Source organism: Salmo trutta, unplaced genomic scaffold (assembly GCF_901001165.1).
Source record: "Salmo trutta unplaced genomic scaffold, fSalTru1.1, whole genome shotgun sequence".
In the NCBI taxonomy this organism is placed as follows: Eukaryota; Metazoa; Chordata; class Actinopteri; order Salmoniformes; family Salmonidae; genus Salmo; species Salmo trutta.
Genome location: NW_021822962.1, coordinates 319290 through 339431, shown reverse-complemented (window position 1 = coordinate 339431; position 20142 = coordinate 319290). Strand labels below are relative to the sequence as shown.

The 20142-nt window shown below is 45.3% G+C and overlaps 1 protein-coding gene across 1 annotated transcript in view; it reads left to right on the top strand.

Annotated features, from left to right (window-relative positions):
- Positions 1 to 20142, top strand: part of LOC115187632 (protein Jumonji-like) — a 112074-nt gene that overhangs the window by 33142 nt on the left and 58790 nt on the right. Inside the window, 3 exon segments of the mRNA XM_029746603.1 lie at positions 3391 to 3520; positions 9289 to 9433; positions 11477 to 11649. Coding sequence (XP_029602463.1) covers positions 3391 to 3520; positions 9289 to 9433; positions 11477 to 11649 — 448 coding nt within the window.

Below are 20142 nucleotides of genomic sequence, written 5' to 3'. Positions count from 1 at the left end.
TAACTATTTTGCATGTTAGCTAACCCTTCCCCTAACCTTAACCCTTTAACCTAACTCCTAAACTTAACCCTAACCCTGAGCCTAGAGAACGTTAGCCACCTAGCCAGAATTCGTAACATACCATACGTTTTGAAAATGTGTAACATTGTACATTTTCCAAATTCGTAACATTCAGTATCATACGAATATGTAATGGTCATCCACAAATGAATACATACCATACGAAACTTAACGTGTCATACTAAATGGAGTGTCTCTGATTTACGTACAGAATAATACGAAATGCTCTGAGACCAGGTTGAGATCACATGACTTGATGTCTCACTCTTATAAGAGCGCTTTGGGAGAAAACAATGTTTAATGTGTCCCATTTAGCAGACGCTAAAACACACTTTTACACAGCACTGTACATGTGAAGATAGCCTAAAAAACACAAAGCAATCTTGATCGCTCCCACTCTTATAAGAGAAAATCCTGAAGAAGCTCCTGGTAATGGTCCTGTAAGCCACTCATTTCTGCTGTGACATTCAGTAGGCTGCTATTATCTCTCTGTGTTGGGAAGAACTTGACCTATTGGCTAAAGGCCAGAAGGGTTTTTATTAGCTGTGTGTGTGTGTGTGTGTGTGTGTGGTTGTGTGTGTGTGTGTGTGTCTGTGTGTGTGTGTGTGTCTGTGTGTGTCTGTGTGGGTGTGTGTGTGGTTGTGTGGGTGTGTGTGTGTGGGTGTGTGTGTGTGTGTGTGTGGGTGTGTGTGTGTGTGTGTGTGTGTCTGGGTGTGTGTGTGTGTGTGTGTGTGTGTGTGTGACTCTGATTCATGGTCGTTGCGGCGCGGCTCCATCACTCCAAGAAACTCCTTCACTGCAGCAGCACTGCTACAGTAAACGTGAAAGGAATTTTTAGACACAGTGCTAAGTGGGATTTTCCCTGTGAGTGTGTGCATCCGTGTTTGGTGTGAGTGTGTGTGTGTGCCGCGTCTGTCCGTGTGTGTGTGCGACTGCGTGTGTGTACGTCTGTTTGTGTGTATGTGCGTGCATGTCGGTGTGTGTGTGTGTAGGGATGTGGGTCACGCAGTTCAGCTGGAATAGTCTACATATGTGGAACAGGAAGAGGGGATCCACACAGGAACAGCTTCTGGGGGAGGAATGTATGCTGTTCAAACACTATGGCCTGCGTCCCAAATGGCAGCCAGAGAGCTCTATTGTCCCTGGTCAACAGTAGTGTCTTATATAGGGAATAGGGTGCGATTTGGGACACGGCCACTACAGTTCACCGACAGGCAGTGTGTGTAATAATAACACAATTCAGCCTGTTGGAAACCCTCTCTGACACGTACCCTGCGGCTAACAGATCATTTCAAGTTCAACAGCATTTTCATATCAAGTGTTTGTAATGACTCTCTCTTTGTACATGTTATACAGTATAGAGTGTCTGGCCTTGACTGGTGCCTAGTTAGACTTACTACTGTGGTGAAGGGACTTGAGTGTGAAGACCGACACACGGCCGAAGGACACATTAGTCTATATGATGCATGCATTACTGTACATGTGGTTCTGGGTTCATGTCCATTTTGTCAGTACCTAGATGAACGTTGACTAGTTGAGAGAGAGAGAAAAACCCCACGTTCAGTTTGGTTCCTTGTTTTCCCTTTGAACAGCTATGTCCAGTCTCTTTGATTTGATGTGTCTTAGACATTTCAGCCAGGTGCTCTCCAGCTGAACAAATACTATTTCAAACTGTGTCTGTCTGAGTCTGTGCATCCCAAATGAAACCCTATTCCCTACATAGTGCACTACTTTTGACCAGAGCCCTGGGTGTGATTTGGGACGCAGGCTGAGAGATGAAAGCCTGTGATTTATAGAACAAACAGACGAGGGATACTACATCCCAAATGTTACCCTATTACCATTTAAGTGCACTACTTTTGACCAGAGCCTTATGGGTCAGTAGTGGCCCTATATAGGGAACAGGGTTCCATTTTGGACGTAGCCCAGCTCTGTAGTCACACACAGGGAGGCTGCCCGACTGCCTGCCATACATCTTACCCAGGGTATTGCTTCAATGCTTTGTTCCTGAAAAGCTCTCTGGGTAATTTCCACATCTAAGGTCCGAAGGGAGGAGATGTGTGGAGCAAGGTTGTGTTCCAAATAGTAGCCTATTCCCTACATAGTGCACTACTTTTGACCAAGGTCCAAAGAGCTTTGATAAAAAAATAGTGCACTATATAGGGAATAGGCTGACATTTGGGACGCAGCCCAACAACTGAAAGGGACTCTGTGTAGGACAGGCTCAGCTCAAGGTGACAGGTATTGGTATTTTGTATTTTATTAGGATCCCCGTTAGCTGTTGAGAAAGCAGCAGCTCCTCTTCCTGGGGTCCACACAGAACATGAAACATAATACAGAACATTAATAGACAAGGACAGAACTACATACATTTAAAATGTCACATATCAATAGATACACACACACAATATCTAGGTCCAATAGGTGGGAGGTGTTGTGAGGTGTTGCTTTATCCGTTTTTTGAAACCAGGTTTGCTGTTTATTTGAGCAATATGAGCTGGAACGGATGCAATCATGGCTCTATATAATACTGTACACTTTCTTGAACTTGTTCTGGATTTGGAGACTTTGAAAAGACCCCTGGTGGCATGTCTGGTGGGAAAAGTGTGTGTGTCAGAGCTGTGTGTAAGTTGACTATACAAACAATTTGTAATTTTCAACACATTAATGTTTCTTAGAAAAAGAAGAATTGATGCATTCAGTCTCTTCAACCAAGAGAGACTGACATGCATAGTATGGATATTATCCCTCGGATTACAGTGAAGAGCAAGACGTGCCGCTCTGTTCTGGGCCAGCTGCAGCTTAGCTAGGTCTTTCCTAGCAGCACTTGACCACACGAATGGACAATAATCAAGATCAGATAAAACTAGAGCCTGCAGGACTTGCTTTGAAAGGGACAAATGAAACCATTATATTATATGACTAATTGTTGGCTCTTACCTGGCCCAGCTGCTGTGTGTGTGTGTGTGTGTGTGTGTGTGTGTGTGTGTGTGCGTGTGTGTGTGTGTGCGTGTGTGTGTGTTAGGCCCTAAACACTGCAGAACATTGTTAACTTCTGCAGTTTTTCCCATCTCACTGTCAGAAGACATCAGTTCCATTCACTGAATGTAAAAGGTTTCAGCCCAATATGGCGCCCTATTCCCTATATAGTGCACTACCTTTGACCAGGGCCTATGGGGATAAGTAGTGCACTATATAAGGAATAGGGTGCCAGTTTGGGACAGATACAAGTTGTGAAAACAGTTATGATGTTCTTCCCTCTCTGAGCCCTTGGCGTTAGCTACAATAAGCGGACATCGCTAACCCTGAGTGTCCCCCTTCCTTTCTCAGGACGACAGTGATGGTATCCCGTGGTTAGAGGAACGCGAGGTGAGGAAGGTGCTCTACCTTTCTCTGAAGGAGTTTAAGAACACCCAGAGGAACAAGGTGACAGATGGCCTCGGCACAGGAAACATCAACGGTGAGTCTCTCGCCTGTAGCTGTTATTGTCACAATGGTTACATCCCAAATGGCACCCTATTCCCTATGTAGTGCACTACTTTTGACCAGAGCCCTATTGGAGAATAGGGTTCCATTTGGGAGGAAGTCATTGTCAGTGGGCCTTCAACAATAGCCTGCATTGCCTTAGAAATGACAATTGTGTTGACCGTTTCTCTTTCTACCACATCCACAGCATACTTGTTACTAAATGGTTCTCCAGCACAGTTCGTTTCTTTAGACTCATCAAGCCAGCAAGTCCTCGTGAGATCAAATTCTATTTCACTTAACGACACGTGAGTGCAGCGGTTAGTCTGGTTTCATGAGGCTAGAATTTCTTACCATAAGAAGTGAGAAAGAATAGGTTCATTTTGGTATTCACAAATACCATGATATACCTCCTTGTGAAATAGCCTCCTGTTCATACAGTACAATATTATAATTTTCCAACCTGGCCTATCCAGATAAACACCTCAGGACCTGGCCTATCCAGATAAACACCACAGGACCTGGCCTATCCAGATAAACACCACAGGACCTGGCCTATCCAGATAAACACCACAGGACCTGGCCTATCCAGATAAACACCTCAGGACCTGGCCTATCCAGATAAACACCAGATGGCCTGGCTTATCCAGATAAACACCTCAGGACCTGGCCTATCCAGATAAACACCACAGGACCTAGCCTATCCAGATAAACACCACAGGACCTGGCCTATCCAGATAAACACCTCAGGACCTGGCCTATCCAGATAAACACCACAGGACCTGGCCTATCCAGATAAACACCACAGGACCTGGCCTATCCAGATAAACACCACAGGACCTGGCCTATCCAGATAAACACCACAGGACCTGGCCTATCCAGATAAACACCTCAGGACCTGGCCTATCCAGATAAACACCTCAGGACCTGGCCTATCCAGATAAACACCACAGGACCTGGCCTATCCAGATAAACACCAGATGGCCTGGCTTATCCAGATAAACACCTCAGGACCTGGCCTATCCAGATAAACACCACAGGACCTAGCCTATCCAGATAAACACCACAGGACCTGGCCTATCCAGATAAACACCTCAGGACCTGGCCTATCCAGATAAACACCTCAGGACCTGGCCTATCCAGATAAACACCACAGGACCTGGCCTATCCAGATAAACACCACAGGACCTGGCCTATCCAGATAAACACCACAGGACCTGGCCTATCCAGATAAACACCACAGGACCTGGCCTATCCAGATAAACACCACAGGACCTGGCCTATCCAGATAAACACCACAGGACCTGGCCTATCCAGGTCAACACCACAGGACCTGGCCTATCCAGATAAACACCACAGGACCTGGCCTATCCAGATAAACACCAGATGGCCTGGCCTATCCAGATAAACACCACAGGACCTGCCCTATCCAGATAAACACCAGATGACCTGGCCTATCCAGATAAACACCACAGGACCTGCCCTATCCAGATAAACACCAGATGACCTGGCCTATCCAGATCAACACCACAGATGGATGGATATAGAGTATTCTGAGCTGGCAGGAGAAAGGCTTTAGACTGTTTTATGCGAAAGCGAAGATGAAATGATTCAGCCTTTCTAACCAAACACCAACGCATTCAGAGTCAGACAGGCTCTAAACGCTTAGGATGCGTCTCAAATGGAAACCTATTCCCCATATGTAGTGCACTACTTTTGACCACTACCCGTAGAGTCCTGGTTCACTATAACAGGAACAGGGTGCCGTTTGGAATGCACACCTAGACACTAACTAACAGTAGGAAAAGCATCATGCTATTCAGACAGGCTCTAAAGATAAGATACACTCATCTGGGAATAATACAAATGGAGCAGGAAGTGAACGCTGCATACACAAGTAGATGCTTCCATTTTGGCTTCTCTTCTCTACAGTAACATGTCTTCTCTGGCTGTTTACCCACAGTGACAAGTTGGGAGGGGAATTCCTCTTTTCCCTGTATGCATCCCAAATGGCACCCTTTTCCCTATTTAGGCCCTTTTCCCTAGGGGCCTTGGTCCAAAGTAGTGCACTATGTAGGGAATAGTGTGCCGTTTGGGATGTACACTTCTTCTCTTTGTTCACTTTCTGTTCAGACTGTTCAGGATATGGAAGGGCTGTGCTCAGCCTCTCCACGGTGCCACTCCAGGCCACTTCTGAACCTCAGCAGGATTCTCCCTATGCATGGAGGAGGCTATTATTATCTCTGGGTTTAACGTGTTTCTCTGCACTTAACACCGCTAAGAGGCAACGCATGGAATTCCAGCACAGAAGATATCCTATTTTCACACAAATATCTAATATCTAAAATATCGATTTTTTTTAATTCTCAAAAAGTGCAAATGTTTCAGATTAATTCTCAAAGCAGACTAGATTAGATTAGATTTCTGTACAAATCACTTCCTCCTTTTCCCTCTTTCCTATGTGCACTATTCATTTGTACTCATCCACTTGTACTCTTCTAATCTCTGCCCGGAACAGCCAGAAGAGGACTGGCCTCCCCTCAGACCCTGGTTCCTCTCTAGGTTTCTAATCTCCGCCCGGAACAGCCAGAAGAGGACTGGCCTCCCCTCAGACCCTGGTTCCTCTCTAGGTTTCTAATCTCCGCCCGGAACAGCCAGAAGAGGACTGGCCTCCCCTCAGACCCTGGTTCCTCTCTAGGTTTCTAATCTCCGCCCGGAACAGCCAGAAGAGGACTGGCCTCCCCTCAGACCCTGGTTCCTCTCTAGGTTTCTAATCTCCGCCCGGAACAGCCAGAAGAGGACTGGCCTCCCCTCAGACCCTGGTTCCTCTCTAGGTTTCTAATCTCCGCCCGGAACAGCCAGAAGAGGACTGGCCTCCCCTCAGACCCTGGTTCCTCTCTAGGTTTCTAATCTCCGCCCGGAACAGCCAGAAGAGGACTGGCCTCCCCTCAGACCCTGGTTCCTCTCTAGGTTTCTAATCTCCGCCCGGAACAGCCAGAAGAGGACTGGCCTCCCCTCAGACCCTGGTTCCTCTCTAGGTTTCTAATCTCCGCCCGGAACAGCCAGAAGAGGACTGGCCTCCCCTCAGACCCTGGTTCCTCTCTAGGTTTCTAATCTCCGCCCGGAACAGCCAGAAGAGGACTGGCCTCCCCTCAGACCCTGGTTCCTCTCTAGGTTTCTAATCTCCGCCCGGAACAGCCAGAAGAGGACTGGCCTCCCCTCAGACCCTGGTTCCTCTCTAGGTTTCTAATCTCCGCCCGGAACAGCCAGAAGAGGACTGGCCTCCCCTCAGACCCTGGTTCCTCTCTAGGTTTCTAATCTCCGCCCGGAACAGCCAGAAGAGGACTGGCCTCCCCTCAGACCCTGGTTCCTCTCTAGGTTTCTTCCTAGGTTCCTGCCTTTCTAGGGAGTTTTTCCTAGCCACCGTGCTTCTACATCTGCATTGCTTGCTGTTTGGTGTTTAAGACTGGGTTTCTGTATAAGCACTTTGTGACATCTGCTGATGTAAAAAAGGGCTTCATAAATACATTTGATTGATTGATTATGCCAGTCATTTGTACAGTAACACCAATGAAATGAAACAGGCAGGGGAGTACAGCTTGAACCCTCAACCTTCTGGCCTGAAGCCCAGAGCACCATCGACTGTGCCTCAGAAGCATGCTCCTTTACACTACAGATAGAATAATATTTGAGGCTTCACTACAGACACCCTGGTTCGAATCCAGGCTGTATCACAACCAGCCGTGATTGGGAATCCCATAGGGCTGCGCACAGTGTCGTCTGGGTTTTCACCAGGGTAGGCCGTCATTGTAAATAAGAATTTGTTCTTAACTGACTTTCCTAGTTAAATAAAGGTTAAATAAAGGTTAAATAAAAATATACATCAAACATAGTCAACATACTGTCAGACATAATAAGCTGATGAACACTAAATCTCAGTCACTACCGGCATGCGAACATTATTCATCCTCTGGACAAAAGCTATGCAAGATTCCCATTGCCAGTGTTACACTAGTGCCGTGCTAATTTCAGTTGGCTTATTTCTCTAGACAGTTCAATGGGCCATTAGGAATATTATAATTCTGCCATGATTACAGTGACTATCTGTTAGTAAAGTACATTATGTATTGGATAATGCCCCCTTCTGTGGCTTTTACTGTGGACTTCCTGTCTGATTCATTTCTCTCTAATGGGCTCTCCTACACACACATGTACACACACATGTACACACACACACACACACACACACGCAGACCTTGCGCACACACACAAACATACACTGGCACGTGCACACACACACATGCAGAGAGAGACACACGCACACACACACACACACACACACGCACGCACGCACATATGCACACAGACAGACAGAATCAGTCTGATTGTCAATCTTACAGCATTGCAACGCTCTAACATTCAGCTCAGTGTCCCTCAGTTCATTATCAATGGGACCGCAGGCAAATCACCAGCTGTACCTGGTGTTCTGGTACAGGAACGAGCCATTCCCTGACAAATGGCACCCTATGCCCTATATAGAGCGCTACTTTTTACCAGAGACATATTGGCCTTGCACTAAATATGGAATAGGGTGCCATTTGGGACACAGGCACTTTGAGCAGACCCAAGTACAGCAACACCGACGGACAACTTCTGTTTCTGTGCTCGCTGCATGTATTTATGTCCTCAACAACGATGAACAATGTTCAACAACTTAGAACAAGGGGGGGCAAATTACGGCCCACGGGCACTTCAATCCGGCCCCCTTTTTTCTCCACAATTTCATTGTGTCCAGTGTGGTAGTTACAGTCTTGTCCCATCGCTGCAACTGCCGTACGGACTCGGTAGAGGCGAAGGTCGAGAGCCGTGCGTCCCCCAAAACACGACCCAGCCAAGCCACACTGCTTCTTGACACAATGCCCACTTAACCTGGAAGCCAGCCGCACCAATGTGTTGGAGGAAACACCGTACACCTGGCGACCGTGTCAGCCTGCATGCGTCCGGCCTGACACAGGAGTCGCTAGAGCGCGATGGTACAAGGAAATCTCGGCCTGCCAAACCCTCTCCTAACCCGGACGATGCTGGGCCAATTGTGCGCCGCCTCATGGGTCTCCCGGTCACGACCAGCCTGGGATAGAACCCGGTCTGTAGTGATGCCTTAGACTTGGGAGGCCCCCGCAAATTGATTTTAACAAACAATTGGTCCCCCAAAAAATGCGTCCCTCTGTTGAATTTCAAAATCCCAATGTGGCCCTCGGGCCAAAAAGTTTGCCCACCCCTGACTTAGAACAATGATGAACAATGGCAGGGCTTTCGGTTTTGTTCAACTTGGATAGTATTATTACAGTAGTAAATGCATCAGCCAAGTATAGCAAACAAGTGCTTAAAAAGTATATCAGAAATGTTTAATTGGTATTGGTACTGATAAAAAGATGTTAAACCATAATCACATTCAGTAACACCATCTGTCTGTTTAGAATCAACAGAAACACATTTGAGAATGTTGAAAGGCTGTTTTCTTGCCAAGCCAGATTGCTTGATGGTTTGGGATAATGCTTTTGTGTCATGGAATATAACTTTGCATCGTTAAAAAGTGAAAGAGCCGTGCGCGACATGGGATTGAATCCCACCCCTGACACTTTCCTACTTTCTCTTTTAAAAACAAGTTCAATGGATGTAGGCCTAGCTACTGAATTTGATTTTGCACCTTTGAAATGTGAGTTAGTGTTGATTGTAATTGATGTCCCTCTCCCTGACCAACAGGCTCTTTCCCACACAGCCATGGCTGCCGGTCAGGACAAAAGGCAGGGATACTGGCAGTCAACGGTAAAGCTGAGTGCTCACGCTGCTCGTCTCAAAGCAACGACGGCAGCAGCGAGTATTCAGGGGACGATCCAGTCAGAAAGAGGTGACCCCACCCTGTATTACAATGTGGTTATACTGTGTTAAAGAGGCAATCTGGGATTGGTACATATATTTTTGGCCTTACATGAATGATATATATTTATTGATTCTTGAATAATATAAGTTAGAAATGCCTCATAAGCTTAGTTCAACAGTCTTACCCTATCAGAACCCAAAATAAAGCTTGTTTTACTCAGAACAGCAACATGTTATAGTGTTGTGATCTGAGTGTGTACGAGAACAGGAGGATTGGACTGTGGTTCGGGTACTGTGTTACTGTTTGGACCAGGGAGGGGCTGGTAAGAAGGGACGTTGTGTAGTGTACTGTCCTGCTGTCCACCGGCTGTCTCCTATTGGCAGCCAATCAGACCGGGCTGTGTGACAGCCAACTGTCCTGTTGCTCCACTCTGCCAAGTCTAGATCTAATAAAACAACTACCAATGTTTTTACAACTGTTTTTATCATATTCAAAAACATCTAAAAGAACAGGCAGTGTTTGTGACAGTCTGTGTTTCTGTGGTGCTGAAAACAAAGCCCACCAAAAGACAGTGTCTGTGTTTCAAATGGCACCCTATTCCCTGCATAGTGCACTACTTTTGACCAGAGCTCTGGGGGTAGTATTGACCTAATTTAGTCAGGAAGGAGATGATGAGCTCACAGAGAGAGAGCTTATCAACTGAAGAGAGAGAGAGAGCTTATCAACTGAAGAGAGAGAGAGAGCTTATCAACTGAAGAAAGAGAGAGAGCGAGCTTATCAACTGAAGAGAGAGAGAGAGCTTATCAACTGAAGAGAGAGAACTTATCAACTGAAGAGAGAGAGAGCTTATCAACTGAAGAGAGAGAGCTTATCAACTGAAGAGAGAGAGCTTATCACCTGAAAAGAGAGAGAGCTTATCAGCTGAAGAGAGAGAGAGCTTATCAACTGAAGAGAGAGAGAGCGAGCTTATCAACTGAAGAGAGAGAGATCTTATCAAATGGAGAGAGAGAGAGAGAGTAAGCTTATAAACTGAAGAGAGAGAGAGCTTATCAACTGAAGAGAGAGAGAGCTTATCAAATGGAGAGAGAGAGAGAGAGCTTATCAACTGAAGAGAGAGAGAGAGCTTATCAACTGAAGAGAGAGAACTTATCAACTGAAGAGAGAGAGAGCTTATCAACTGAAGAGAGAGAGCTTATCAACTGAAGAGAGAGAGCTTATCACCTGAAAAGAGAGAGAGCTTATCAGCTGAAGAGAGAGAGAGCTTATCAACTGAAGAGAGAGAGAGCGAGCTTATCAACTGAAGAGAGAGAGATCTTATCAAATGGAGAGAGAGAGAGAGAGTAAGCTTATAAACTGAAGAGAGAGAGAGCTTATCAACTGAAGAGAGAGAGAGCTTATCAAATGGAGAGAGAGAGAGAGAGCTTATCAACTGAAGAGAGAGAGAGAGCTTATCAACTGAAGAGAGAGAGAGCTTATCAAATGGAGAGAGAGAGAGAGAGAGAGAGAGAGCTTATCAACTGAAGAGAGAGAACTTATCAACTGAAGAGAGAGAGCTTATCAACTGAAGAGAGAGAGAGCTTATCAACTGAAGAGAGAGAGTGAGCTTATCAACTGAAGAGAGAGAGAGTGAGCTTATCAACTGAAGAGAGAGAGAGAGAGAGCTTATCAACTGAAGAGAGAGAGAGCTTATCAACTGAAGAGAGAGAGAGAGCGAGCTTATCAACTGAAGAGAGAGAGCTTATCAACTGAAGAGAGAGAGAGAGAGCTTATCAACTGAAGAGAGAGAGAGCTTATCAACTGAAGAGAGAGAGAGAGCTTATCAACTGAAGAGAGAGAGCTTATCAACTGAAGAGAGAGAGAGCTTATCAACTGAAGGCAGGGATATTCTAATTACTTCCATTTATTGGCTCAATGAATCAATTGGATATTTGTAACCGGGTAATATTGATATCTGTCTCATCTTTTCTTAACTGAGTCCCAAATGACACCTTATTCCCTATTCAGTGCACTAGTTTACTACCAGGGCCCATAGAATGTAAATGTAAAAATGTCTCTTCTCTCCCTTGCCAGACCACGGCTGCAGGCTCAAAGGAAGTTTGCCCAGTCTCAGCCCAGCTCCCCCAGTGCCACGCCGGTCAAGCTGTCTGAGACCCTCTTGCCCCCCAGCCCCACCTCTCCCCTCAGCGACCTCACCAGACGCAAGCCCAAGACCGAGGACTTCCTCACCTTCCTCTGTTTACGAGGTGAGTGGCCTGCAACCTTTAGTGTTTATGGAACTTTGACTTATCCAGGAAGTTCCATAGAGGTCAGAATACCTCTTTTACAAGGGAGACCTACCACAATATAAAGGGCTTCTGTATCGCGGCTCAGACTAAGACCCAGATACAGGAGACGGATAGTACGAGTCTCAGAGTTTATTATAGAACAAGGAGCAGGGGAAATGTAAGTCAAGACAGGCAAGAGTCCTAATCCAAATCAGAGTCAGACAGGTACAGGACAACAGGCAGGATCAGGGTCAGGACAGGTACAGGACAACAGGCAGGATCAGGGTCAGGACAGGTACAGGACAACAGGCAGGATCAGGGTCAGGACAGGTACAGGACAACAGGCAGGATCAGGGTCAGGACAGGTACAGGACAACAGGCATGATCAGGGCCAGGACAGGTACAGGACAACAGGCAGGATCAGGGTCAGGACAGGTACAGGACAACAGGCAGGATCAGGGTCAGGACAGGTACAGGACAACAGGCAGGATCAGGGTCAGGACAGGTACAGGACAACAGGCAGGATCAGGGTCAGGACAGGCAGAAATGGCAGAACTGTGTGTGTGTGTGTGTGTGTGTGTGTGTGTGTGTGTGTGTGTGTGTGTGTGTGTGTGTGTGTGTGTGTGTGTGTGTGTGTGTGTGTGTGTGTGTGTGTGTGTGTGTGTGTGTGTGTGTGTGAGTGTGAATGTGTGTGTGTTCCCTCATGTACTGCTGTGACGTGGATGATACACGTGTTCAACAGTTTTAGTTGTGGGCTGACTTGGCAACCTGTCGTGTAAGCTTATTGGTCGAATGCGGAACACATGAGCTCACGAGAAAGTAATGCTTCAATGTCATAGGCTAACGCAGTAAGTAGTGCACTATGTAGGGAATAGGGTGCCACTAGGGACACAGTTCTGGTTTTATGATGGTGTTCCCTTTAAGTGGCCTGTAACTGGGCTTAGTATTTAGAGTGTCTGGCCTGGCTCCAGTCCCAGGGTGGATCTGAATTACAGTCCATTATACTGTGGGTTGGCTTCCTCCTAACCTCAACCTCAACCTCAAACACAAATCTGTTTTCCCCCTGAAACAGTTAGTGACAGCTTCAGGTTCCAGACAGCCCTGAATATGTCTCAGTGGCTTATCTCATTCATCTAGTGATGAAGGGGTTGGAATAGCCAGTCAAACCAGACAAACACTGAAACTTACATACCAAATCAGAGAATACATTCAAATCAACAACACATCATCCATCCATACATCAACCACACATCATCCATCCATACATCAACCACACATCATCCGTCCATACATTATCCACACATCATCCGTCCATACATTATCCATCTATACATCAACAACACATCATCCATCCATACATCAACCACACATCATCCATCCATACATCAACAACACATCATCCATCCATACATCAACCACACATCATCCATCCATACATCAACCACACATCATCCATCCATACATCGACCACACATCATCCATCCATACATCAACCACACATCATCCGTCCATACATTATCCATCTATACATCAACAACACATCATACATCAACCCCACATCATCCATCCATACATCAACCACACATCATCCATCCATACATCAACCACACATCATCCGTCCATACATTATCCATCTATACATCAACAACACATCATCCATCCATACATCAACCACACATCATCCATCCATACATCAACCACACATCATCCGTCCATACATTATCCATCAATACATCAACAACACATCATCCATCCATACATCAATCTCACAGTTCATCACTGCTTTGCCAGTTAGGTTAAACTGGGTTAATGGCATTCAATCATAATGAAATGCTTCCTTAAAGAGTACCTTTTCTTTTCCTAGTCTCAACCCCTCAACTAACAGTAAGTCCTGTTCATTATCTGGGATGATTTAAACCATTTCCTTTATTATGCTTTATTAAGCCAGTATAGCAGTGGAGTGTCAATGGAACAGTATAGTAGTGGAGTGTCAATGGAACAGTATAGTAGTGGAGTGTCAATGGAACAGTATAGTAGTGGAGTGTCAATGGAACATTATAGCAGTGGAGTGTCAATGGAACAGTATAGTAGTGGAGTGTCAATGAGACAGTATAGTAGTGGAGTGTCAATGGAACAGTATAGTAGTGGAGTGTCAATGGAACAGTATAGTAGTGGAGTGTCAATGGGACAGTATAGTAGTGGAGTGTCAATGGAACAGTATAGTAGTGGAGTGTCAATGGAACAGTATAGTAGTGGAGTGTCAATGGAACAGTATAGTAGTGGAGTGTCAATGGGACAGTATAGTAGTGGAGTGTCAATGGAACAGTATAGTAGTGGAGTGTCAATGGAACAGTATAGTAGTGGAGTGTCAATGGAACAGCAGCAGCACTAGCTGTTGGATGCGTCCCAAGTTGCACCTTATTCCCTATATACTACTTCTGACTAGTGCACTATATAGGGAATAGGGTGCCATTTGGGATGTAATCGTTGTGTTTTAAAGCAGTGTTTTCCAACCGACCAACTGATCTTTCATACAGACATGACTTCATATGCTCACTGGATTTCAGTCTAAAAGTCTAGCTGGAAAAAGTAGTCAGTTATTTCATACACGATTAAAGCTCCTTTATTTACATGTATTTAACTTGGAAAGCTGCAGAAAATCCAAGAACAAGCATTTAAATGTTGAGCGTGTCAAGTCAGAATATGAATTCATCTCCATTTGATAGATGTTCAATCGAATACAGTCAGTCAAATGCATAGGCTGCATGTACAGTATTGTGTAGTGATTTTCACTAAGTCATCTGCCAAATAATACTGAACATAATCCAGGCCTGGGAAATTGTGATGTGTACAAACTGACCGTAGGAGAACATAAATGACAGAATCCTGAAGACACCAGAACTCTGTATTCGCTGTATTTTTTATTTATTTTATTTCACCTTTATTTAACTAGGCAAGTCTGTTAAGAACAAATTCTTATTTACAATGACGGCCTACCCCGGCCAAACCCGGACGATGCTGTGCGCCACCCTGTGGGACTCCCAGTCCCAGGCTGGATGTGATGCAGCCTGGATGCATAGTCTATAGTCGGACATATATATGATTTATCCCCCAGTGTACTCTACTTTCACATCATTGTTGTGAGGAAGAAAATAATACGTCTCTTTATTTATTGACCTATAATACTAGCTGTCATGAACAACAGAGAGCTATGGCATCCCGTCATCCTGCACATTGCGCCACCATGAGCAAATAAGCAAATCTCTCTTGTGCAGAAAGAGCATCTTCACACTTGTATAGTCACAGTACACTGTGTAACAAACCCTGCTGTGTATTCATGGAGACAGCAGGCCTGTTATCAGACATCTCTAGGCAGCCAGGAAACAGCAGGCCTGTTAGAGGAGCTCTCCTGAGACAGACTGACAGACAGACTGCTGCTGTAAACAAATCAGCCTCTCTCCCTCTGAGCCCTGGTGAATTAGTGTACCTGACTGACTGACTGGCTGGCTGGCTGACTGGCTGACCGGCTGACCATGCGGGCTGGTGGACTGAATGGCTGACTGGCTGACTGGCTGGCGGACTGACTGGCGGACTGAATGGCTAGCTGGCTGGCTGACCTACTGGATGACTGGGTGGCTAGCTGGCTGGCTGACTAACTGACTGATTGACAAACCCGTTATGTTATAGACCCCTGCTGGGTTGTTAAGCCTCTGTTGACAGAAAACCAAAGCTCTTCCACAGAGCAGTTAAGAACAAGACATACTATAAGGAATGACAGCCGTGTGCGATAGATCACCTGCTGGGTGTCGACAAACGGTGGGGATTCAACATGTACAATCATCAGGAAATGAACAGAAAATGACTAAACATCCCTTATGTATGTCACATTTTCCATTCTGCGCTTTTGGTCCATCTGAATCTAACACTAGTTTACTCTACATTTAACCTCACTCCCCAGGGCACCACCAAGGTTAGTTACATCTAGCACAACACTATTGTAGACCAGGTGCATGAAACACACCACTGTTGTAGACCAGGAAGTGAATGAATGAGTCCTGCTGTACTTTACCGTTGGTAAATAATGTGTCTTTATTTGCATTATTGGAGTAATAATGTGTTTCCTGGAACACTATATACAAATGTATTATAGAGGAAAAGGGAAGAAAACCACCAGCTTTATTAGCAGCTGTTTCTATCCTTGCCTCTATATTACATAAATATTTTCCAGAGTGGCATCCCAAATGGCACCCTATTCCCTATGTAGTGCACTACTTTTCACCAGAGCCTTATGGGCCCTGTTCAAAAGTAGTGCACTATAAAGGAAATTGGGTGCCATTTGGGACGTAGACAGAAAACAAGCCTAAAGGCCTGTAGAATATAGTAGCCTTTCCTGTGGCAGGGAGACGGAGAACCCAGTCAACCGGCTAATAAATCACTTACAGTCAGTGGCCCACACAACGTTACACTACAATACCAACCAGCTCACAGTACACTACAATACCAACCAGCTCACAGTATACTACATACCAACCAGCTCACAGTACACTACAATACCAACCAGCTCACAGTACACTACAATACCAACCAGCTCACAGTACACTACAATACCAACCAGCTCACAGTATACTACAATACCAACCAACTCACAGTACACTACAATACCAACCAGCTCACAGTACACTACAATACCAACCAACTCACAGTACACTACAATACCAACCAGCTCACAGTATACTACAATACCAACCAACTCACAGTACACTACAATACCAACCAGCTCACAGTACACTACAATACCAACCAGCTCACAGTACACTACAATACCAACCAGCTCACACTCACAGTACACTACAATACCAACCAGCTCACAGTACACTACAATACCAACCAGCTCACAGTATACTACAATACCAACCAGCTCACAGTACACTACAATACCAACCAGCTCACAGTACACTACATACCAACCAACTCACAGTACACTACAATACCAACCAGCTCACAGTACACTACAATACCAACCAGCTCACAGTACACTACAATACCAACCAGCTCACACTCACAGTACACTACAATACCAACCAGCTCACAGTACACTACAATACCAACCAGCTCACAGTATACTACAATACCAACCAGCTCACAGTACACTACAATACCAACCAGCTCACAGTACACTACAATACCAACCAGCTCACAGTACACTACAATACCAACCAGCTCACAGTATACTACATACCAACCAGCTCACAGTACACTACAATACCAACCAGCTCACAGTACACTACAATACCAACCAGCTCACAGTACACTACAATACCAACCAGCTCACAGTACACTACAATACCAACCAGCTCACAGTACACTACATACCAACCAGCTCACAGTGCACTACAATACCAACCAGCTCACAGTACACTACAATACCAACCAACTCACAGTACACTACAATACCAACCAGCTCACAGTACACTACAATACCAACCAGCTCACACTCACAGTACACTACAATACCAACCAGCTCACAGTACACTACAATACCAACCAGCTCACAGTACACTACATACCAACCAGCTCACAGTACACTACAATACCAACCAGCTCACAGTACACTACAATACCAACCAGCTCACAGTACACTACAATACCAACCAGCTCACAGTACACTACAATACCAACCAGCTCACACTCACAGTACACTACAATACCAACCAGCTCACAGTACACTACAATACCAACCAGCTCACAGTATACTACAATACCAACCAGCTCACAGTACACTACAATACCAACCAGCTCACAGTACACTACAATACCAACCAGCTCACTGTGCACTACAATACCAACCAGCTCACAGTGCACTACAATACCAACCAACTCACGGTACACTACAATACCAACCAGCTCACAGTACACTACAATACCAACCAGCTCACAGTACACTACAATACCAACCAGCTCACAGTACACTACAATACCAACCAGCTCACAGTACACTACAATACCAACCAGCTCACAGTACACTACAATACCAACCAGCTCACAGTACACTACAATACCAACCAGCTCACACTCACAGTACACTACAATACCAACCAGCTCACAGTACACTACAATACCAACCAGCTCACAGTACACTACAATACCAACCAGCTCACAGTACACTACAATACCAACCAGCTCACAGTACACTACAATACCAACCAGCTCACACTCACAGTACACTACAATACCAACCAGCTCACAGTACACTACAATACCAACCAGCTCACAGTACACTACATACCAACCAGCTCACAGTACACTACAATACCAACCAGCTCACAGTACACTACAATACCAACCAGCTCACAGTACACTACAATACCAACCAGCTCACAGTACACTACAATACCAACCAGCTCACACTCACAGTACACTACAATACCAACCAGCTCACAGTACACTACAATACCAACCAGCTCACAGTATACTACAATACCAACCAGCTCACAGTACACTACAATACCAACCAGCTCACAGTACACTACAATACCAACCAGCTCACAGTGCACTACAATACCAACCAGCTCACAGTGCACTACAATACCAACCAACTCACGGTACACTACAATACCAACCAGCTCACGGTACACTACAATACCAACCAGCTCACAGTACACTACAATACCAACCAGCTCACAGTGCACTACAATACCAACCAGTTCACAGTGCACTACAATACCAACCAGCTCACAGTACACTACAATACCAACCAGCTCACAGTACACTACAATACCAACCAGCTCACAGTACACTACAATACCAACCAACTCACAGTGCACTACAATACCAACCAGCTCACAGTACACTACAATACCAACCAGCTCACAGTACACTACATTACCAACCAGCTCACAGTACACTACAATACCAACCAGCTCACAGTATACTACAATACCAACCAGCTCACAGTATACTACAATACCAACCAGCTCACAGTACACTACAATACCAACCAGCTCACAGTACACTACAATACCAACCAGCTCACAGTGCACTACAATACCAACCAGTTCACAGTACACTACAATACCAACCAGCTCACAGTGCACTACAATACCAACCAGCTCACAGTACACTACAATACCAACCAGCTCACAGTACACTACAATACCAACCAGCTCACAGTATACTACAATACCAACCAGCTCACAGTACACTACAATACCAACCAGCTCACAGTATACTACAATACCAACCAGCTCACAGTACACTACAATACCAACCAGCTCACAGTACACTACAATACCAACCAGCTCACAGTACACTACAATACCAACCAGCTCACAGTACACTACAATACCAACCAGCTAACAGTGCACTACAATACCAACCAGCTCACAGTGCACTACAATACCAACCAGCTCACAGTACACTACAGTACCAACCAGCTCACAGTACACTACAATACCAACCAGCTCACAGTACACTACAATACCAACCAGCTCACAGTACACTACAATACCAACCAGCTCACAGTACACTACAATACCAACCAGCTCACAGTACACTACAATACCAACCAGCTCACAGTATACTACAATACCAACCAGCTCACAGTATACTACAATACCAACCAGCTCACAGTATACTACAATACCAACCAGCTCACAGTATACTACAATACCAACCAGCTCACAGTGCACTACAATACCAACCAGCTCACAGTACACTACAATACCAACCAGCTCACAGTACACTACAATACCAACCAACTCACAGTACACTACAATACCAACCAGCTCACAGTACACTACAATACCAACCAGCTCACAGTACACTACAATACCAACCAGCTCACACTCACAGTACACTACAATACCAACCAGCTCACAGTACACTACAATACCAACCAGCTCACAGTACACTACAATACCAACCTGCTCACACTCACAGTTCACTACAATACCAACCAGCTCACAGTACACTACAATACCAACCAGCTCACAGTGCACTACATACCAACCAGCTCACAGTACACTACAATACCAACCAGCTCACAGTACACTACAATACCAACCAGCTCACAGTGCACTACATACCAACCAGCTCACAGTACACTACAATACCAACCAGCTCACAGTACACTACAATACCAACCAGCTCACAGTACACTACAATACCAACCAACTCACAGTACAGTACAATACCAACCAGCTCACAGTACACTACAATACCAACCAGCTCACAGTACACTACAATACCAACCAGCTCACACTCACAGTACACTACAATACCAACCAACTCACAGTACATTACAATACCAACCAGCTCACACTCACAGTACACTACAATACCAACCAGCTCAGAGTATACTACAATACCAACCAGCTCACAGTACACTACAATACCAACCAGCTCACAGTACACTACAATACCAACCAGCTCACACTCACAGTACACTACAATACCAACCAGCTCACAGTACAC